General features: G+C 45.4%; 1 protein-coding gene across 2 annotated transcripts in view; it reads left to right on the top strand.

Moving 5' to 3' along the window:
- Positions 1–22,628, top strand: part of IGHMBP2 (immunoglobulin mu DNA binding protein 2) — a 37,046-nt gene that overhangs the window by 8,507 nt on the left and 5,911 nt on the right. The window contains exons 5-10 of one of the 2 annotated variants that reach the window (XM_048947288.1): positions 1,609–1,772; positions 2,173–2,373; positions 5,865–6,012; positions 9,827–10,001; positions 18,509–18,691; positions 22,140–22,258. In XM_048947288.1, the coding sequence (XP_048803245.1) occupies positions 1,609–1,772; positions 2,173–2,373; positions 5,865–6,012; positions 9,827–10,001; positions 18,509–18,691; positions 22,140–22,258 (990 nt within the window). The remainder of the gene's footprint in view (positions 1–1,608; positions 1,773–2,172; positions 2,374–5,864; positions 6,013–9,826; positions 10,002–18,508; positions 18,692–22,139; positions 22,259–22,628) is intronic. The other variant, XM_048947290.1, reaches the window with a different exon arrangement.

Here is a 22,628-nt window from a genome sequence, read left to right as displayed (position 1 = left end):
GGTGCCACAGGGCTGCAGCTGGTTTAAAGCTGTCTCTTGGGACTACCTGTGCAAATCCTGAACTGGTTGCTTGTAAAGAGCACTTGGGCCATCCTGTTGGAGTGGATTAACTGCATTTCTTCAGAGAAGCCTGCTTAAAGCCTGCTGATGGATGGAAGAGAGTTTAGAGGAGCCGCAGCATCCCACAAGCTTTGCCACCCTCCTCCTCCACGGCTTACAATGTGCCCAGCCCAGAAGAGAGGAACTGCCCTTCCAGCAGCTCCTAGCAGCTGTGATTAAGAGGGAAGAGGGTGTGCTTGTGTGTGGAGAAGCCTCTTTCTGACCTCATTCTTTGAGCAAGGAAATATCAATGACTCCTACATCCCAGCTGTTCCTCACTATGGGAAATGCCTTGTAGTTTTTAAGCTATTCTTTTTTTCCTTGCCCCCTGGATGCATGCTGTTCTTCTCTTAGTCACTGGCAGGCTAACTCAAAAATAACATAAAGCAAGAGCGGAAAACATTACCATTATTTCCCCACCAGCATCCTTAGCATAGCTATGCTTGTTTAACCTAAACACCTCATTTGGATGTGCTGATTCAAAACTCAGTGCCAAAGGTTGTGTAGGAGTTGCACATAAGTTAACATATCTAAAGCCAGAGGAAACTTTTAAGCTTTTGATCAAGCCCTTAATGCAGAGGTAGAGATAAAGCAGATGATGCCCTGCAGGGAATGATGCCCAGAGATTTGTCTTATATAAGCTTTCATGGGAACATTATTTTCGGTAAACCTCAGTGTAATGAGTCATATTTCTGCTGTAATTAACTTTCATAATGAACAAGCAGATTAGCAGCAGGATTAAGTCAGATGAGAATAAATAATGGATTTAAATTATATAAATCTTGGAAGTAAAAAGTGGCTCATGAGAATTCCACCTTTTGCAGTGAAACCAATTCTCTTGTAATGCAATTTGCATATTCATTTCCCTTTTTTCCTTTCTAATAATGAAATCCAAATTAACTTAAGTTTTCAATATTTATACTGCTTGCTTGCATCTATTTCCTGCCTTCCTTTTCTGTCACTGTTAAACAGTATAGGACAGCTGTGGGCTTGTTTTTTGTTTGTTTGTTCACAGATGCTGTAGTTTGTTTCACTGCTTTTTCACAGCAACTCATTGAGTTTGTTAACTGGAAGAGAAACAATTCGTTTGCAAGATCAGCCACTTTCTTCACTTTCTTCTCTCTCTTCACTGAACGCTCGCTAAATACACTGGCTCACCTTCAAAATATCCCCTCCCTGCCCTAAAGGTTTTGTATTATGGCAAGAAAATGCTTCCTAAAACACTGCCAAAAGTTAGTTGAGACTAGCTGTGTTCACAACCAAATGCTTGCTCCTTTTGAAACATCACTGAGCAGGAGAAACAGGGTGGGGGAGAGACTGATGCAGCATGGACAGCTTGATCAAGAAGCAGAACAATCCTTACTTTTACCAGTTTGTGTTCTTCTGGAAGGTGGTATATACAGTGTAGCTTGCTCCCCGGGAAAGTTATCACCAACATTTGGGCTATGGATTTGTGCTTCTCAGTAAGTTAGGGCTGAGGTCCAAGTGAATCTCCTGCTGTTTCCCCAGTGCCTTTAAAGCTCTACAATGACTCACTGGATGCATCGCAGAGGGAGGCTGTTTCCTTCTCCCTAGCACAAAAGGAGCTTGCCATCATCCACGGACCACCTGGCACAGGGAAGACCACAACAATAGCAGAGATCATCTTGCAAGCTGTACAGCAAGGCCTGAAAGTGAGTAATCAGCAGCAGGAGTGCAGTGATAGCAACCATTCTGATTTATTTTGCAAACTCATTGGGGTTCATGGCAGCTAGAAGAAATCCAGTAGCAGCTGTGTTATGCTGGCTGGGAAATTTTTCCTACCAGCTGAAATGAGGTGCAAAGAGCAAACCTGAGCTTTGAAGCTTCTAATTATAAGAGACCCTGCGCTGGTGCTTCAAGCCAAGATGAGAATTTGTGAATTGCCTTTGGTGTCTGGAGGCTGTGGAGATGCCAGTGATTTTTTTCCTGCTAGTTGCGTGCTCTCATCTCCTCCTCTCTGCTGAGTGCCTTCCTGTTGCTCAGGCATTGTTGCTCCAGTGCTTCACTTATGGCAGTAACAAGCACTTTGGTGTTTTTTTTCCCCCCTCACAGGTCCTGTGCTGTGCCCCTTCCAATGTTGCAGTGGATAACCTGGTGGAAAAACTGGCTGGCTACAAAGCCCGCATCCTGCGGCTCGGGCACCCTGCTCGCCTGCTGGAGCCCATCCAGCAGCATTCCTTGGATGCAGTCTTGGCTCGCAGTGACAGTGCCCAGATAGTGGCAGATGTCAGGAAGGACATTGACCAGGCCTTTGTAAGTGTCCCCACAACACACCCCACATGGGTAACCTGAATGCCATCTCTCTATATTAAGAGTACTCCATCTGTTAGCCAGGCAAGCTACTTTGTAAGTGAGGAGTCACTCTGCCACTTCTTGATTACCCTTAGAAGAGAACTTGGCCTTGGAGAAAAGGCATTAAGGCACAAGCAAAGCCATCAGAATCAGGGGACACTTCCAGCCTGAAGAAGCATCTCACAGAGACAGCCTCTCTTCTGGAGTGTGCCTGAGCCTGCTTGTTCACTGTCCAACAGCACTCATCTTTTTCTGCTGTAGAGCCAGAGGAGGGCAAAGCTCCTCCTAGCAGAATTCCTCATTGAAGTGGCAAAATCATAATCATTACTGCTGCACCATGGGGAGATGCTGCAGTGTCCTGCTCTCCAGATTATCTGCCTGGAATTGTTCACACGGTTCTCTTCTCCAGAAGAGGAAGGGAAGCGTCTGCATCATTAATTCACTTCCTGATGAGATATCTAGCTGTCCTGACACTCCCTCCCACTCTCAGCCACCTCAAGTAGAAAGTAGAGTACACTATAAAAGTGCATCCTTAATTTTTTCTTTCTCAACCTAATTTATTTTTTTATAACTTAATTTACGGAGTAGCTTTTCTATTTGGGATAATAGGCTTTGATGCTAATTAGAATTTTGCTGGTTGTAGCATTGTCCAAAAGCCATTCTTCAGATGCTTCCAACTTAGGCAAGGTTTTTTGTCTCAGTGGGACACACAGAAAAGCATCTTCATACCCCTACATGTGCTGTGCCATACTTGCCCAAGCATATTGTTCTGCCCTTCAGTAGTGCACCATGCATGTATTATTTTTTTTTAAATGATGGAGGTTGAATATGGCTTTCAGCTCCATGAACATTAATCTGCAGCCACTGCTGTGGCAGCGACTTCAATTTTCCCAAATGTGTCTATGCATCATCCAGCATTTCTCTTGCTGTCTTCAAGCATATTTATTGTTTGAGCACTCAGAGAAGTCACTTGACAAATTGTTCTTGCACATTTCATGTAAGGGTAAGAGAGGGCATCCAATAGCTGGATGAGGTCGTACTCATAGCTGGGAGGCAAGTTTGTGATGAGAATACACTTATCTCCTGGGATGGAGACCCTGTTGTAGTCACAGCTATAAGCAGGATTTATTTCTTTTTTTAAAAACTTCATAACTGTTGATTCACTTGATGAACTCTAAAATAACAGGCAAAAAAGCAAGAGCTAACAACGTACTACTGCAGTCCAGCTTGTATGATGGTGCTTTGCCCTACCACAACCAGGTTTTTCCACAGAAAAGAGGCACCTGACCTACTGACTTCCCTTTCCCTCTCTAGGGGACAGACAGTTCACCTCTGAGGCCCTGGATCGTCTCCCTAATCCTTAGTGTCTTCCTTTCAGTTTCCCCTAGTTGCTCATTTAATCATTTCTTCCTTTGCTCACTCCCCATTTTGACTCTCCTTTTATTCTTCTTCCTTACATTCAGCCTTAGGGAGACTAGTAGCACACCTGAAAATCCATGCTCTTTATACATGTTTTCTGTCCATCATTTTTTTCTTACAGTGTAGGCTGGAAGTACTCCAGGACATCAACTTCTGAATACTGTGTGTACCAACAAGGGTGTAATCCCATGTTACTTGAGCAAAAAAGGCAGATATTTTTAGTGGCATTAAGCAAGATCAGCTGGCAGTTCAGGCCACCAGTTAGTTAGACCTACAACCAACTCCAGAAGAAAGCCAGCCTAAATCAAGCCAAGTATGCAAAACCCTATAGCTCAGCTTTGGAAGCAAGGTGTGACCTTAGATGCAGCTCCTAGACCAAATCGTGAAGGGTGGGGGCCCAAACAGTGCAGATTGGAGCCTGCTGGCACCTGTGATGCCCTAACAAGGAGCGAGTGGGCTCAGTGAGCCAAGTGTTGTCCTTGGGGTTGACTGAAAGTTCTGCAGTGGGCTGGATTCAGCCAGATGTTTGGATCTTAATGACACAAGCCAGTTGCTATTGCTAATTTTCTAACTAGATGTTTTTTGCAGAACAGATGCAAAACTTGGCAGTACTGGCACCAGCAATTTTGCTCTATAATCTTCCTGTGTTCCAAGCAGAGAGGAAGCTGACACTGATCTATTTTGTTCCTTCAGCTCAATGAATATCTGGATTGGCACCCACCCTCTTCTTTTGAGCCAAGCTAAGGGAAAGATGCTTGTATGATCTCTCCCCTGTAACTTATAAATCTGTCCACCCTCTTGACTCTCCTTTACATGTCAAGACCTCACAGATATTAAATACATAGAAGCATAACCAAAGCAGGATGGCTGCGTAGACAAGAGGCACAAAGAAATGTCTTTGCTAGAGGGAATGCTGTGATATGAGCTGAGCTGTGTTGGGGACCAGAGAATCCGTTCATACAGAAGATGTTCTAGAACCATCAGGTCTCATTGGTTCAGCTGCGTGTGAGAGCCTGTGTGTGTACCCTTGTTAGGTTACTCATGTCATCAGCCTTCCCTCGAAGAAAATAGTCCAAATTCCCACTTGAGTGTTTGGGCAGCTTTCTCACGGTGACTTGCAGTGACCAATAGCTTGTCCCTTGTTTCATAGCTGCTGATTTGTAACTGGGGTAGTGCTAGCAATCCATGGTGATGATTTGATGGTTTAGATATATTTAATCGGTGTTGCTAAAAAAAAATCCCCATGAGCCTGTCTGGGTGTTGCTGTGAATCATTTACAGCAACTCAGAGATGCCTCTTCAAAAATGCAGAGCTGCTGCTGTGGTAGTCTGTGGGTCAGTCATGTTGGGGCCCCTCCTGCTTCAAGGTCACTTGGAGCCCAAGAGTCTTTGCTTCCCCTGAGCTAGGAGCAGACTAAGACAGAGTGTGTTTGTGATGTTCCTCACCCAACAAGGGCACAAAACCCTCACTGTTATATTTTACTCTCCTCTTGGTGCTAAAGTACTTCTGCTCCTGTGTGAACTTTGTTGTATTGACCAAAACGTCTGACCTTCTATCCCTGCTGGACACTGAAAAAGCACAGAGCAGAGCAGGGCTGAAACCGAGGGTTTAAAGACAAGGAGTTACTCTTTAACAGTCGTTTACGTTTCTAATTCAAAATGTGTAGCCAGAAGAGTTGAAGTATGGGCCATCTATGTCTGAGACATCACTGTCTAGACCAAGAGTGATGATGCTACTCCGGATGCTCCTGGAGGGTGTGTTAGGCAGTGGTATTCTTGTTCTGCTGCTTCATGCTTTGAGCCTGGGGTTGTATTGCTATAGTCATACTTAACTGCATTTCAAGCAGTGCTGATTGCAAGAAGGGGCTTGCTGGTAGGGAGAGGGAAGAGAAACCAGGGGCTTTGTGGAGCTGCTTTTGGTAAGCCAGTGGGTCATGGTGGGCATAGAGGAGCCATGCTGAATCTGTCTGCTTTGGTTATCAGATAAGCTGAACATATCCCTCTTTGCTCTATCTTGATATTTTTTTTTTACAGGCAAAATCCCAAAAGGCTCAAGATAAAGGGGAGCGAGGCCATTTTCTCAGCAAGATTAAGGCACTGAGAAAGGAGCTGAAGGAACGAGAAGAAACTGCCATGACTGCAGCCCTTACCCATGCCAGTATAGTCCTTGCTACAAATACAGGTGCACAATCCTCTTTTTCTTGGCAATATTTTACCTCCCGTTGTCAAGTCTCATGTAAACTATGCAGTGCTGCATCCTGCCAGAAGGGAGCCTTAGAGTTCTTGCTCCTGTGAGTCAGTCAAGTTTGCTGCATGCTGTCAAAATCCTGTGTGCAGGAGTGCAGCGAGATCCTCCCTGCTTACGTCCTAGCATGTGTTTCTTCTGTTCCACTCTGAAATGAAGGTGAAGAAGACCTCATGAATTTAGAATATAGGTCTTTGAAGAGCCTTTGCTGGGAACTAGGCTGGCCCATCTTAGTTCTGAGTTGGAGCTGAGCTTTCAGTGCATAAACAAGTGCTTTTGGAAGTGTATAGTCTGCTACTTATTTTGTAAGTCACAAGCTACTTGATTTAATAAGTCACAAGCTTTCCTGCTTGGATAATTTCCATGGCTGATTGAATACAACACATGTTTCCATAGCCTGATCTCAGCCTGTGTGTGTTTTGTTAGTTGTGTAAATCACCCAAGTGGAATAAAGCACATGGGATTTTGGGAACTGTTCCAGGTATTGGTCAGGCAGCACATGTAGGCACAACTACACATAGGCAAGTAATAAATACCCTTGCAATTGAAGGGAAACAAAAGTGCTTAAATTTAACACATCCTGAAGTGCTTTTCTGGATCAGATGTATAATACTCCGGAGCCCACTTTTAATCCTCAGATTTGGTTGCTCAGAGATTATTCACTGAAAAGAAACATCAGTAATTTGAGGTCATAAAAAAGAACCTCATGGGGCATTCACAGTTTGCTAACATGAAGGTTAAAAAAAAATCATTCTAGTGAATTATTTTCTGGGTATTCTCTCTCACTTAGAATCATAGAATCACCAAGGTTGGAAAAGACCTCCATGATCCAGTCCAACCATCCACCTGCCACCAATATTTCCCCAGTAACCCACATCCCTTAGTTCAGTGTCTGAATGTTTCTTTAATACCTCCAGGGACAGTGACTTTACCGTATCCCTGGGCAGTTTTGCCTGAAATAAATATAGGGAGTTTTTTTTTATTATTATTATTTTGTTTGCTTGTTTGTTTGTTTTTTAATAAAACTGGTATTTTGTGCTAGCCATTGCAATGATCAGATGTGCTTTTCTTCTGGAGCTTGCTAGCAAGTCTGGAGGTCTGTGTAATTCTGTTTCAACAAAAGGTGGTAGAAAAACAAAGGAGTTGGACTTTGTGTTTTTCTCTGTCAAAAACTGTCTAGTTTGATGGGAATTATTGATGCACACCACATTGCTCTGTTGCTAGGTTCAACAGAGGGAGAATTTAATCATGGCAACAGAGAGGGACAGCAGCGACCTTTAGTTAATGGAAGTTCGATAAGCCGAGCTGCAGCGCTAGAGGGGAAGAAAACTGTCTGCAGAGCTGTATGCCACAGTAGGACAGGCTTGCTTAGGCAGAGAGAATCTTTCTGGTTCTTTCTTTTCCTTCCACTTGTAGCATGGCAAGAAAAAAAAAGTCAAGTGCAAACTGTTTGCCTCTTGTTATATGAGCCACAATGGACTCATATAGGCTGGAAATTATTTGTAAGGAAAGCAGCATCTCAGTTGACAAACTCTGGCATCTGAACTGACATAAAGCTGTAGAGGCAGCAGGGTTTGCAGTGTCAAAGCAAAATCATTCCTAATCAGTGCTGGTTTCAGAACTACAGTGCAGTAGCGTGAGAGCTTTGGAAAAAGACATCTCTGTGAGTGCTGTGACTAAAATCTCCATGTCTGGCACCTGGCTTCTGCATCATTTTCTTTTGCAGCCCCTTTTTTGTTTCTTTATTTTTTGTGAATGCCTTGTTGATGCCCGTGAAATTCACAGCCTCTGATCAGTGCACGGATCAATATCATTTCATGTCAGGATTACAGCAGGATCTGTGTAAGAGCTGTTTGGTCGGTGTTACAAATATACTATTGTTGTAAAAAATAAACAGCTTTTGTCTCAGATGTCACAGAATCACAGAATCACAGAATCACCCGGGTTGGAAGGGACCCCAAGGATCATGTAGTTCCAACCCCCCTGCCTAGCAGGGCCACCAAACATACACATTCAGATCAGGTTGCCCAGGACCCCGTCCAACCTGGCCTTAAACACGTCCAAGGACGGGGCATCCACAACCTCCCTGGGCAGCCCGTTCCAGGGCCTAACCACTCTCCTAGTAAAGAACTTCCCCCTAACATCCAACCTAAATCTTCCCTCCTTCAACTTAAAACCATTTCCCCTAGTCCTGCTGTTGTCAGCCCTTTTGAAGAGTTTACTCCCCTCCTGGGTGTAGGTTCCCTTCAGGTATTGATAGGCTGCAATGAGGTCACCCCGCATCCTTCTCTTCTCCAGGCTGAACAAGCCCAACTCCCTCAGCCTGTCCTCATAGGGGAGGTGCTCCAGCCCCCTGATCATCTTAGTCGCCCTCCTCTGGACCCTTTCCAAAATCTCAATGTCTTTCTTGTACTGAGGGCTCCACACCTGGACACAGTACTCCAGATGGGGCCTCACAAGAGCCAAGTAGAGAGGGACAATCACCTCCCTGTCCCTGCTGGCCACCCCTCTCCTGATGGAGCCCAGGATCCCATTTGCCTTTCGAGCTGCCAGAGTGCACTGCTGGCTCATGTTCAGTCTCTCGTCCATCAGGACCCCCAGGTCCTTCTCTGCCGAGCTGCTCTCAAGGACCGCTCCTCCCAGCCTGTACAGGTGCCTGGGGTTCTTCCGGCCCAAATGCAAAACCTTGCACTTTGCCGTGTTGAACCTCATTAGGTTCACCCGAGCCCAGCCCTCCAGCCTGTCGAGGTCCCTCTGAATGGCATCCCTTCCTTCCACCGTATCAACCGCACCACTCAGCTTGGTGTCGTCAGCAAACTTGCTGAGGGTGCACTCAATTCCCTCATCGATGTCATTAATAAAGATGTTAAAGAGCACCGGTCCCAAGACAGACCCTTGGGGGACACCACTTGTTACCGGCCTCCACCTGGACATAGAGCCATTGACCACCACCCTCTGTCTGCGGCCTTTCAACCAATTGCTTATCCATCGGGTCGTCCACCCATCAAATCCACTTCCCTCCAATTTGGAGATGAGGATGTGGTGGGGGACCATGTCAAAGGCCTTGCTCAGGTCCAGGTAAATGACATCGGTCGCCTTCCCTTCGTCCACCAATGCCGTCACTCCATCATAGAAGGCCACAAGATTAGTTAGATGTCAGATGGTAGTCTTTCTCCCTCCCTTAAGGAGGGACAGTTGAGCATGAGAGTTCAGCATGGCTGGGGAGCGTGGGTCTCCACTGCTCATTTCCCCTCGGGCATCCCTCAGTAGATCACCCAATCTCAAGTCTGTCATTCTTGCAGTTTTTGTTCCTGAGAAGTTTTGTTTGCATTTGAGGGCAGAAGGAAAGTGGGTGTTCAGTAGTGTTTTTGCTCTGTTTCTGTTCTGGTGAAGTATTTGAGCATATTGTTCTATTAATCGTCTGTGTTTCACTTGTTTCAGAGATGTTCGGAAGCTTTTGGCCCCAGATGCCAGGGCAAAAAAGGGCAAACAATAAAAGAATCAGGATATCCCAAGTTGGAAGGGACCCATAAGGATTACCAACTGCTATCAGCAAAAAACAATTCTGACCTATACATGTAATGTATATTTATTTGTCATGGACTACAGAGCTGAATTTTTACACATCTGCAGAGAAACATTATTCTATCTGTCTCCCTTAGCCACAATTAAAGCGTTATGAATTGTTTTAAAAATGTGTTGCTTGCTCATGTGAGTTCCTGCTAAGCTGTGCGCTTTCTCCTTCAATTAGGTGCTTCTTCTGATGGCCCACTGAAGCTGCTGCCTGAGAATTACTTTGATCTGGTGGTGATAGATGAGTGTGCCCAAGCCCTGGAAGCCAGCTGCTGGATACCTCTGCTGAAAGCTCCAAAGTGCATCCTGGCTGGGGACCACAAGCAGCTTCCCCCTACCATCATCTCCCACAAGTAAGGAACAGTCTGTGGTCACAGGTTCACGCCTCAAGTTTCAAGACATTTCATTAACATGATTATTTAGCACTGTCCTCCATGGGCTGGGTTTAGTCACACAGCCGGGATTACATGAGAGCTGTTTTACTGATAGCCACTGCTTAAAGTTTAATGTGCCTCCATCTGAGCAGGCTTTCTTATTGCACCAGCATGTGACAGTCATGTTACCCACTGCTGACCTACTCACGTCATGGGAAAGCACGTGTAGTCAGCATGGCTGTTTACCTCTTGTGCTGATAACTGCCTGCTGAGCAACTGCTCAAGGACCTGTAAGGGTTTTCAGTTTGCAGATAGAAGAGAAATCTGACAGCCTTCGGCCCTGCTCAGGAGCTGCTGTGAGCTCCTTGCCTAGGAGGCTCTCATGCATGTAGGAGCAGACATGTGGCCTGCCAAACTCTGCGCATCAGCTCCAATTTTGTAGGAATGAGCTTGGATGGGTTGCCTTGATAGAGGTGCTAAAGCAAACCCCAGAAATTGAAAGCAGCTTTGTACCAGTTCCAGGTGTTCATAGTGGGAAAACTAGCTTACGCAGTCCCAGGGAGATGTCAGCCTTTGAAACTTACCCATACCCATTTTGGATAGGTACTCTAAAAAGCATCGAGGACATGATCCAGCAGCTAGATTCCCTGCCTTCTCTGAGATTGCTGGTCGCCCACATTCCACACGTAGTTAGGTCTTGTGTGTCCACAGTGGAGAGGATCCTCTGCACAAAAAATGGGGCAGACAGAGAGTATGAGTGCATAAGTGCAGCAAGGCAGAAAGCTCAGGTAGAATGATAGAATAGCTCGGGTTGGAAGAGACCTCAAGGATCATCAGAGTCCAACCTCCCCACCACAAGCTGCCAATCACTGGATCAAGTAATGGATCAGATTGCTCAGGGCCCCATTCAACCTGGCCTTAAGCACATTCAGGGTTGGGGCATCCACAACCTCTTTGGGCAGCCTGTTCCAGCACCTCACTACTCCCTCACCAAAGAACTTCCCCCTGACGTCTAATCTAAATCTCCTCTCCTTTAGTTTAAAACAGTTCCCCCTTGTCCTGTCATGCCAAACCATGTTTTAGGAAGATCTGTGACCCTGGCAACATTTTCAGTGTCACAGAAAAGTGCTCAAAAGCATTGTGATGATGTATAGGCCTTCCCACTGTGGGCTTTATACAGGAGACAGGTGAGATGAACAGTGTGAGATGAGGGCATGCTGTCCTTGCTGGTAGCTGGGGGATTGATGGTTGCTTTCAGCATGCTTGTCTGCATCCTTACATCAGTCATCTGAAATGTCCTCAGCTCCAGAGAATTCAGTGTGTTGAGCTTGAGTTGCTCATTTGTTTTTTCCTTTAGTGAGAAAGTGTGCTTGTGTTATGCTCTAATAGTGGATTACGCAAAATTGTGTGTATTTTATCAGATGTTACTCCTGAGAGATGTGTCATCAGCAGAGACATTTTCTTCATTCTGCTTTTTTACCAGCACTTGGTTTTCTGTGTTTTACACTGAAATTTTCAGAGTGGCTGGAAAAGTTGTTGAAAAAGACAGTTTAAAACAGTGCATAGCAGCCATTGGAGTTAGTAAAATGGGAAGCAAACTGAAGACAAATAAAACAGAGAAGAAATTCCTGGTCTCACTGACCAGTATTTACATACAGACTTCTAAAATATTTGTTTTTAAGAAAAATATTTTGTTTTTCTCATTGAGGTTTTCTCCCACCTGGCAAGAACAGTGGCCTTGGGTTACCTCCTGCTTGCTGACCGCAAGCTTTATGAAAGGAAATCAGGCTCGGCTCATATTAATCCAAGTCTCCTCTTTATTAAATTCTGCCTCTGTGGTTCTGCAATTGTTCATTTAACATATTAATGTGGGAGTTGGACCACTGAGATGCTGCACCACATTATCAGATACACAGTAGTAATTAGAAAACTTTGTAATGTGTATAACATTAAGAACAATTAGTTTGTGTACAAACAATTAGTTGTGGCTAGTGTAAATTGCCTGTGCTTTGAGGGGATGCTACATATAGTGCTTGGGAGCTTTCCAGTGGTTTAAAATGTCATTGTATACGTGTTTATTTAGCTCTTGGTCTGGAATGACTGAACTGGCATTGTGCACAAGCAGAGAAATAGGGCTGAGAAATAGGGCTGACTTTATGAACTTTCTCCTGCTTCCAAAAAAACAATTAGCCAGATACATATCTATAACCTCACTTGAATTTTGAGCCAGGGAAATGAAACATCCAAGGGAGGCAGCAGCTCCCAGCAGGTACCTGAGAGGTACTACAAATAATCTCAAGGTGCTGCATCATCATGAAGACAAGGTCTGATTCTTGCCATTGTCTGATGCATGAAAGATTTTGTTTTGCAGATGTTGGCAAGTGATAAGCACACTCCTTCACTGTCTGGGTTGGTGAACTGCACAGAAATGCCTGTCTGGAACCCCTGCCCTTCTTGTCTTGCTGCTCATTTACTGCAAATCTGCAGACTGTGTCTCTGTGCCTAGGTTTTCCCCATTTGTAAGTTGGAAATAAAAAATTCTTACCTTCAGATGGTTGACCAGTACTGGGGAGTTGGGTGGCTGAGGTGTTACTGACTTTGGGCTGAAAAGAGACAGTCAGGGACTAGGTGGAGGCTAGAGCAAGCTTAGCTCCTGTAGATCCATGCTTACTTACTTTAGGTTGGAGTCTGATTTAATTTGGTATCAAATGCTCAGTCAACAAGGCTCCTTGAATAACATGCCAGGTACTTTCTGGAGTAAGTTTCTGCATGCCAACAAAAATAAATTTGCCTTCTTGTCCTTCGGATTCAAGGGCTTTGTTTTACTTTGGTTTTATAAGTGATACATTCACTTGTTCATATTGTGGGCCCAGAGCAATTGCCACAGCCATGCTTTATTTACAAGGTCAAAAGCTTGTAGTGGATGAAAACACCGAACACTCACTGTGCTCCCAAGGCAGGGACTTACTTTCCCAAGACTGTCAGAGTAAGGGCAAAATGCAGCAGAAACACCAATCCTATTACTATGGGTGAGTGGCTTCAATACTCAAGCTGATGTCAGTTTTGGCTGCTCTTTGAAATGAAGCAGATTTTTTTTTCAGATGAGCACAGAAAACATTACACCGCCCGCCAGCTGCTTTCTTTTGCCCTCTGTTGTGCTGGTCGTTGCCAGGAGCCTTTACTGATGCTGCATCATGGAGCTGACAACTAAGAGCTCTTGTTTGGTAGGACCCATCTGCTGCAGATCTCCTGGATCTCCTCCTGGTCTCTCCATCAATTTTCTGTTAATTTGACTTTACAGTGGAAAGCTGCCATCGGCAACAAGACTTAGGAAGGTCTTGGAGAGTATGCCCTGTGAGGAGAGACTGAAGGAACTAGGGCTGTTCAGTCTGGGGAAGAGGAGGCTGAGGGCAGACTCTTCCAATATCTGAAAGGTGCTCACAGTGAGAGCGGGGTTGGTCTCTTCTCACCGGTGACGGGATGAGGGGAAATGGCCTTAAGTTGCACCTGGGTAAGTTTAGGTTGGATATCGGGGAATAGTTCTTTACAGAAAGGGTTGTTAAGCACTGGAATAGGCTCCCCAGGGAGGTGGTTGAGTCATCATCCCTGGATGTGTTTAAAAACCGTTTGGATGTGGGGACATGATTTAGCGGAGGGCTGTTAAGAGTTAGGGTAGCATGGTTAGGTTGGATGTTAGGGGGAAGTTCTTTACTAGGAGAGTGGTTAGGCCCTGGAATGGGCTGCCCAGGGAGGTTGTGGATGCCCCGTCCTTGGACGTGGTCAAGGCCAGGTTGGACGGGGTCCTGGGCAACCTGATCTAAATGTGTATGTTTGGTGGCCCTGCCAGGCAGGGGGGTTGGAACTACATGATCCTCGAGGTCCCTTCCAACCCGGGTGATTCTGTGATTCTGTGATTCTGTGATTCTGTTAGGTTGTGGTTGAACTTGATGATCTTCAAGGTTTTTTCCAACCTGAGTAATTCTTTGATTCTATGATTGAGGTCACAGGTGATCTTAATGTTACCTGTTCTCTGCAGAACTGATAACTCTTGGGCAAAGTGCTTGAATCTGCAGAGGGTTTCAGTAGTCTGGTGCCAGAGTATCTGCCCTGTGGAAGAAACCTGCATAGCACATGTCAAGCTGATGGAAAGCAAAACTATATAATGCTCAAAGAAAACGGCTTTTCTTTCAAGCTCTGTTGTTGTCTACTGAAAGTCCCCAGCTGATTTGTGATGGGGAGGATGTGCAGCGAGGTCCAGCTGGGGCAACTGACAGAATCTGCCACAATAGTCCTCCTAATGAAATGCAAAAGCTAACAAATCTTGATTAATTAGAATGATTTATTTTGAGAAATCCGATTATTTTGCAGATAAACGCCTTTAGAAATATTAGGTCTTTCCTTCATACATCTGAACTCTGGCCTTGTGTTTAATTGCTGCTGGATTAAAAGCATTTGCTTTATTGACCAAGGTGCATGCCACAGCTTTCCTCTTTGCAGCACAGTCCCCTCCCTCCATGACACAAATAAAGCATCCCTCTGTGCTTTTCCCAGCTGTGTTCCCTGTAGGCTGTGAGATGCAGTGCAAAGGTGTGTCCGTTCTACCTTCATGTGAGGTACTGCCAGAGATTAATTAAGGAATGCAGTCACCTGCCAGCTCCTTCTTTGGTTAATGGAAAAAGATAAGCTATTTCCAGGGATGATTCATGCCGAGGACTGAAATCCTTCCGCCTACCTTCCTCTTCTCCTCCATTGATGACAGCAGACCTGAAGTGTGTGGGCTCCTATTTTCGGGGCCTCAATAAGGGGTCTGAAGTTGGCTGAGTTGAATATGGGCTGACAGCAGGATCGTCTGGTACTACAGTATGCAAAGTCAGTCCTGTGCAAGTGGGAAGCCTCTGTTAAACAGAGATGCTTTGGTACTTTATTAGTGCCGTACTGTGAGCACAAGCAAAGGGGCTGCCGCACAGCTCTGGGAGCTGGGCCCTGTCTAGAGAAGCTGTATTTTGTTCTCTGCATTTCTCCATGTTGAGGCTTTGACTTACTTGTTCAGATACATATCAGATCTGTTGCTCTCTGCTGGTTTCTTAGATAAGCACAGGAGCCTTTTGCTGTCTTATTTGCAGGCAGGTAGCCTGTTTCCACCATCCCAAATCCACATGCTGCTCCTGCAAGAGCAAATGTCACTAAAGAGCAAATGTCAATCCGTGCTTTTCTGTAGAAGCCTCCTCAGTTGGAAACAAGAAGCTACCCTCCTCCCTCATAGTTGCAAAGATGAAAAAATATCCATAAAGGGGGGAGGTCTGCACAGCTTCGCTTACTACTACTTTACTTCTGTTTGTGAAACCTCTTAAGACTACTAGGATAGAAGAACTCAGGGCACAAAGTAGAGAAGCCTTGAACTACAGTGTTCCACCTGGATACAGCTATCACCATTAATGTGCATCAGGAGCTGGAGGAGGAAGCCTTACCTGTGAAGAGCATTGGGCAGGAACAGGGCCTCATCCTCCTTCATTGGGATCTGCTATCCACAGGAAGGTAGTTCAAGCGAAGTGCAGCCTCTTCTTGCAATTAAAGCAAGGCAGAACCAGGCTAACTGAAAATACTGGCTGCTGTGGGCTTGTTTAGGTCATCTTAGCATTCACAACTTTACTTTAAAGATTTTCCAGCAGATACGTTCTGAGCATCAGGAGTGTGGTTCTGTCTGTCTAACCTTTCCGTCCCACTGCGGTATCTCTAAAACAACCAGCACTTGAAACCTGTCGTGTATGATGTGGTTGGTATAGGGATCAATCATGTATAAATTAATTGAGGTGTGAATAATAGGAAATGTTTTAACAGGTGAAATATTTGGGAGCAATTAATATCCTCGTTATAATTCAACATATAACCTCACATAGAACCCTGTGGTGGAAACAGCATGGTTAGTATATAGAAGAGTACTATTTCCAAGGCTTGCAGGGAGACTTAATGCTTCCTCCATGCTTTATTGTCTATCTCTAGCAGAAACACTTCAGAATATTTATTGTTAAAAAACACCAAGTACTTCCTGTAGTTCTGCTGAAAAGTCAGCTGTAGACTTGCAAGTGAGCAAGGGAGTAAAGGCCAAAAGCAAAGGGAAGTTAACAAGTTAATTTTGTTTGGGAAGGCTGCATCCCTCTGAGCCTTTGCCAGCAGCTTATTTTGCTATCCTTTGCGTTCTGCTTCAGTTGCCTGATGTGACTTACACAGCTGGGGTCTGGCAGCAGCATTATCCACAGCCTGAGCACGGCAGGCAGACCGGGAGCTGGGAATGAGGCTCATTTACAGCCCCAGCGAGGGATAAACCAAGTTCAGTCTTCATCAGGACGTAAACTAGAGACCAGACCCAGTATATACCCAGGAGACAGAACTAAAGATAGGATTGAAGTAACTTACAGGGTCCATCCAGGAGACAGAGATAAGATGTAGCACAGGTAGGAAGCAAAGGGCTGAGCTTAAGTGGGCTCCTGGGCAGAGGGCATGGGTAGCTGGGGCAATTCAGACCTCATGGTGCTTTCTTGGCCCAGAAAACCACATTGCCTATAGGTGGCTCAGTGTGTGATAAGCTTTTTCATGAGCACCGAGATGGCACATGGAAGGAACTACAAGTGCTTTTCTCTTGGCAGCAGAGATCACACTTGCAGCAAAGAGCACCTAAAGGGGCATTGCCCCACCTAGTCCCCTTCCCCTCCTGAAAACCCAGCATACCTCTGTCAAGTGCTGTTTCACCAGCATTGTCAGTGTTGGTTTTCTCTTGTACTCTAAGCTGGGAGCAACAAGGATCTCTGTAATACAACCCAGGAGCACCACAGCTGCAAGGGCTTAGTGAACGAGCTCAGCAGAGGGTCACGTTCAGCAGCAGCACACATGGCACAGCTGGGTTCCTGTCCTGTAACAGAGTCACATCCTGTAATAGCCTTACTGCACCTCGCCAGCCCTTCTCCTCGCTTCCGTGGTTGTCTTTGTTGTTCAGTGCTCATTATGTTCAAACAGCCTTTGGAAAACAGCGCTGTCTCCAGAGTCCTGCAGCTGCAGGATCACTGCTTCCAATCCGTTTTTTGCTGTGCTATATTCTGCAGTTTAGCAAGGAGGAGAGCTAATGAGTCTTGACTTTGCGGAAAGATCTCCCCTCAGTTTTTCCTTCTGCAGCTTTAATGAATTTGCAGTCCCTTGTTCTGTTTACCAAGTACCCTGCTGTTAACAGACAGGGCTGGGCAGTCCAGCTCACCGTAGTGCCATGTATTAATGTTGTGGTTCCCTGCAGCAGTAATTGATGCATGCTGTGCCCCTTAGCCTCAACACAAGTGCTTCTCCCAAGCTGTTCTCTACCATCACTTTGTCACCACGATGCCTGTTCACTGTAGCAAGCAGAACCCCTTGCCACCAACCACAAGTTCTCTGTGCACACAGGGTGAGAAAACTCTCTGCTCAGACATGCTCAAAACGCAGCAACTTTTGTCCTCCTTCCTCAGACAGTAACGCTTCCAACAAACCCTTTCTGTATGGCAAACAGAAAGCAATTAGACTCTTGAAAGTCTTATTTCATTAGGAGCTTTATTAATTTGTGTCACCAATAGAAGCACAGGACCTCTGCCATACATGACAGGGTTGGTTTTCTTAATGGGCAATAAAGCAATAAACTCTGAAGTGCATTAGTCTAGGGTGAGCAGCCAAGGATTAATGAGAACACTTGCACGTTGAGTGTCTCAGTAAAACATCATCGAGATCTGGCTGTGTTGACACCAAATGTTTTAAGATGCTTGTAGGGTCAGGCTCTAGTAATAATGCATTAGGTGATTCTGATGCCGTTCCCTGAGCTGGAAGCAGTGCGAGTGCAGCATTACACTGATGCCATACATAGAGCTGGTATGAGAAGTGTGACTGAGGATGCTGGCAAACTGAGCTTAAGGGTTAAGAGTATCACATTCTGGAGCTGTTCCCCCCAGATTGAGAACTCGGGCATCCTCACTCCTTATTTGAAGTGCATAGAGCAGCGTGGGAGGAGCAACCACTCCAGGTGGGGCTGGCTGCTGCTGTTTGTCTCTCTTATGTTATGTTGGCAGTACGAGTAGGCATTTCCCCATGGGGGCATCTCTCCATCCTGATACATGCAAGCTGATCTGATCATGGGTCTACTCCTGAGCATGTTCACCCTACTGTGACTCTATGCTGGGGATGCTGCAGCCTTGTCCTGCTCCCTCTCCTGAACCCTCTGGTACCCAAGTCAAACACAGTGGGAAGAGCAGGGAGGTAGCACCATCACAGCGTGGCCACTGCCATGCTCAGAAAGCTCTGGGATGTATATCCAAGATGCTCTGACAGCACTAACACCATTAGCATTGATTAGCACCACATCCAGTTCCAGCTACAGCACTGTCATGGCTGTAGCAAGAAGATGCGTATTGATCCTATAGTCCAAATTCATGCAGACATCTAGGCTCTAGTTCCAACTTGCTTTTTCCACACAGGGCTGCTGCCAAGGGCCTTTCACTCAGCTTGATGGAGCGTGTCATCGAGAGGTACGGGGAGAAGGTTGTGAAGATGCTGACAGTGCAGTACCGGATGCATGAAGCCATCATGCAGTGGGCTTCCTCAGAGATGTATGGTGGCCGGCTCACTGCTCACCCATCCGTAGCCCAGCATCTGCTCAAGTAAGTGCCTTCCTCCTCGGTGATGCATCTGAGCAGAGGTGTCTTCTTCATCCCAGTGCATGTTGGCTTTGTCACCGTGGTGGAGTTTTACATTCCTTCCTGCCATAGCATTTCTGTTTGTCCTTTATTTCATCAAGGGATCATTACCTAGGTGGTAGTTGTCCTCTTCCTTTGTAACAAGAAGCCATGCAGAGTTCTCTTCCATTTGCTCCATTGGTATGATACATCAGTAAATGAAATCCTTTTGCACCTGGTGAGAACATACGAAGATCTGACGTGCAGTGTGCCTACCCCAAGCAGTTCTTCTCCATCTCAAGCTTTCATTGAGAGCAGGGCCAGACACCAGATTTAGTGCGTTTTCACACATCCTAATGATTATTATATGGACCACTGTGTCCCCCATCTTTGATCCCAAAGGTTGCAACAGAGGAGACTAGAAAGCAAGATTCCAGTTCTGGCTTGGTTGATTTTATTGTCAAGCCAGCGCCTGCAGCAAGACTGAAAGCATCAGATCCATTCTGTCTGCAGCAGTTTACCCATTCTTTGGTAATTTAGAGGAAGTGACTCATATTTCTTTTCACTTGCATCCTGGGACAGGCAATTGTTTGCTAACACAAGCTGTGACTGTCAATAATTGGTGCTTTTTAAAATTGTAGTCGGCATAGTTCTGGGAGGTGGATGGGAAAACATTAATTCTCTCTGTTGGCCTCAGAGAAGCACAAAATATCACAGTGCCTGTCTGCATGGTGCTTTTGTATTTTTAGCAATGCTTTTTTAAATGCAAATATGTAGGAAGTAGAAAAATTGAAATTCCCCTAGAATCTCTCCATTTCACAGGGGAAGTGGACAGAGAGAGCTGGAGAGGCCATTTCGTGCTCATTTCCTGGTGATCTTACTTGTGAACAGCACAAACAACACTATGAGATAGGAACTCTGGCCAAATGTATAAACAAAACAAAACCAAGCTTTGTGTTTAAGACCTTTCCAACAGCCTCACCTTCATCCTCTGCAGCCAGCGTGGGGATTCTGCTTGTGTCAGCATGCTCTGTTCAGGGCTTCACTCATTAGTGAATCTGATGAATCAGTGAATGCTGACTCCTGTCTTGGTTTGTATATCTTTGTGTGTAAATATATTTATACAGGTGCATGCAGTGGGTTTTCAAGGAAAGGCTTCTTTCTGCTTGTTCACCTATACCAGAAGAGCTCAGGTGAGATGGACAGGACTCATTCAGCAGTGCTTTAGCTATGCAAATCTAATTCCAGTGTAAAAAACACTCTTCTCAGTTGTTCTTGTTCTTTGTTGTGCTTATTTTCCCATTTAACTACACAAGAATAGTAGCTAAAGTGAAACCCCAGTCAAAAAGGTTTGAAACCATTAAATTAGGAGTTAGTTGAAAAGTTGAAGTTCGTTGGCTGTTATTCTGATGATGTAGGATGCTATTCTGCTTTGCTTTTATGATGGATAAAAGAGTGAATGTCTTATTTTCCACTCCATAGTGCAGCTTTGTCTCCCGCTCCATGCCTTTTCCTGCAGAAATTGATGTCTAAACCTGAAATGAAGTCTGCTGACACATCACATGAATACAGCAATCCTCACTTCAGGCACTAAACCATGTAAAATTTCTGGGCCTCTGTAGAATACCAGATAATGCAGTGTCTTGGTGCTGAACTATGATTTTATCTTTAGGTTGTGAGTACAAATTCCTCTGTTATATTTGTAACCACCTCAGGTCCTTTTCTGGCTTAGACCAAATGATTTGCTTAATTCCGTACCTGAGCAAGAAATAAGTAAGCTTTTCATCTCTGATAGTTCTTCTTCCCAAACCTCCCTTCCTTCTGAAACAGGTGATGAAACACTTCAGAAATCCCACACATCTCCAGAATTTAGTCCAGGAGGCTGCAAGCAGTATTTTCCAACATTCAAAACTTGTGACTCAGTCCATGAGAAACTGGTTTGAAGATCATCAGCAGCTCCTATTGTCAGTTTTTATTTAAGTGAAGCATTGGGTGTCCCTTCTGTTAGCACTTTTCAGGGGGCAAGCACCCCTCACTGATGGGGAAGGTGAGGGAACCCCTCCCCATAGTGTCATACTTGAAAGGTACCCAAGCAAAATGCTCCTCAGTTATGATGTGCAACTCCCCCAGCTGGGATCACCTCCTCCTGGATGAAGCACAGGTCCCTAGGTGTCCCAGGGCAGCACATTGAGCCTGCAACAGTCGTCTACCTGCGTGGTCAACCTGCTTTGTCATAAAGGGTCAGGAATCTCTTCAGGAGCATAAATCCATCCCTGCTTCTTAGGCTGGTTTTTAGCAGGTGAGAATTGCATTTTTCCCCTAAGGGACATCAAGGCTCCAGAGAGCTTCATAGGAGGGCCAGTCGGTGGCATAGGAATGCAGAATATCATGCAGTACTAGGGCTACAGGCAGGGGCTTGCCTTGAACTGGAGCCTTTGCTCTCACTTCCCTGCCTGTAATCTGGAAGCAGTCCTTCTTTGTGATGGCTTCCTTGATTATTTGCAAATCCCCTGAAGCCCCAGCTCTCCTTGATCAGCATGTGATGTACAGTAACATGTTATTGTTGGGGTTCTGTCATCTTTGCCTTTGTCCTGCTGCCCTCCATCACACCTCCTCTTTCCAGGCTGTGAATTCAGCGAGCAGCTTCCATGGGTATTTTTAAAAAAAAAAAAAAAAAAAAAAAAAAAAAAGAGGCTAATTAGTTTGGTTCTTTTGGAATACAGTAGTTTAAGATGTAGAGGGGATACAAAAACTCAACTCCTCTGTGGTTCCTTGTGCCACGCTTTCTTCTCTTGCCCTACAGCACTGCTGTCAAATCTCTGGTAATGCTCTTTTCCCTCACTCTCAGCAGTGTAAAAACAGAAATTAGCTGCAACAGCTTCCTAGGCCTGCATATTTTTCGTCTTTGAGATTATTTAAGCTGACACCCCCACACCATCCCCCTACACCGCCTACAACAACTGGGCTGTGCAGCACAGCTGACAAGAAGGCTCACAGTGCTGTTGGCTGACCCACCTCACCGGTCTTTGCGTTTTTGGAATAATCTAAAGAGCAGTTCCATTACGCAGAGGAATAATGCCTTTTCAGCTGTGGCTTTCTGGTATTGCCAGGCCTCCTCAGGCCTTTTGGGACTTCCTCTGCTTGTGGCTGTGGCTTTTATCTCCAGGGAGCCCACCACTGAGACCCCACCAGGCTCCTCAGTAGCATCACTGCCATTGCAAAGAGACCAAAGCCTGGAGGGGTGGAAAGGTGGGGAATCTCAGCTCTCAGACTCTCACCGCCTGCAGAGCGCACTTCTGTTGGTCCATACCTTGCCCTCGGCAAGCAATATCCAGCTGTGTATTCTTGGAAGGAGAAAGCAATAAGACATCCAATCACCTTTTGGCATATCTTTAGTGCTGTTAACGTGGCCCTTTCCCAACATCTTTTGCAGGGACCTGCCAGGAGTCACCTGCACAGAAGAGACCACGATTCCTTTACTGCTCATAGACACTGCTGGCTGTGGCCTGTTGGAGCTGGAAGTGGAAGATGAACAGTCTAAGGGGAATCCAGGTACTAGTATTGGGAATATTTTGTTAGGAGGAATTGACTGAAGTCCTCAGCCTCCCAAGGGCTCAGCTACTGCACTGCTGAGTCACTGTCCTGAGATGTTCGACCCAGGCTGTAGATGTGGCTCAGAACTGTCTCCCATTCATTTTCCAGTTTCATAAAGTCCCACAAGGCTTTTCTCAATCCTCTCAAGGCACCAAGCTTTGTGCTGTTTTTCTGACTTTAAATAATAGATTTCATTATGGAGATTTAGTGCAAAGTCGCGTGCCATAGCTGTTCCAATAATGCAAGAGAACTTAATAGGAACAAGAAGACACTACTTCCTTTGTGTCCTTGCTTTTGCAGCAGGGTGAATGGATGTGATCTGCTCTTC

Source organism: Lagopus muta, chromosome 6, assembly GCF_023343835.1.
Source record: "Lagopus muta isolate bLagMut1 chromosome 6, bLagMut1 primary, whole genome shotgun sequence".
Taxonomy (NCBI): domain Eukaryota; kingdom Metazoa; phylum Chordata; class Aves; order Galliformes; family Phasianidae; genus Lagopus; species Lagopus muta.
Note: the sequence above shows the minus strand (reverse complement) of the source record. Positions and strands in the feature narration are given on the sequence as shown.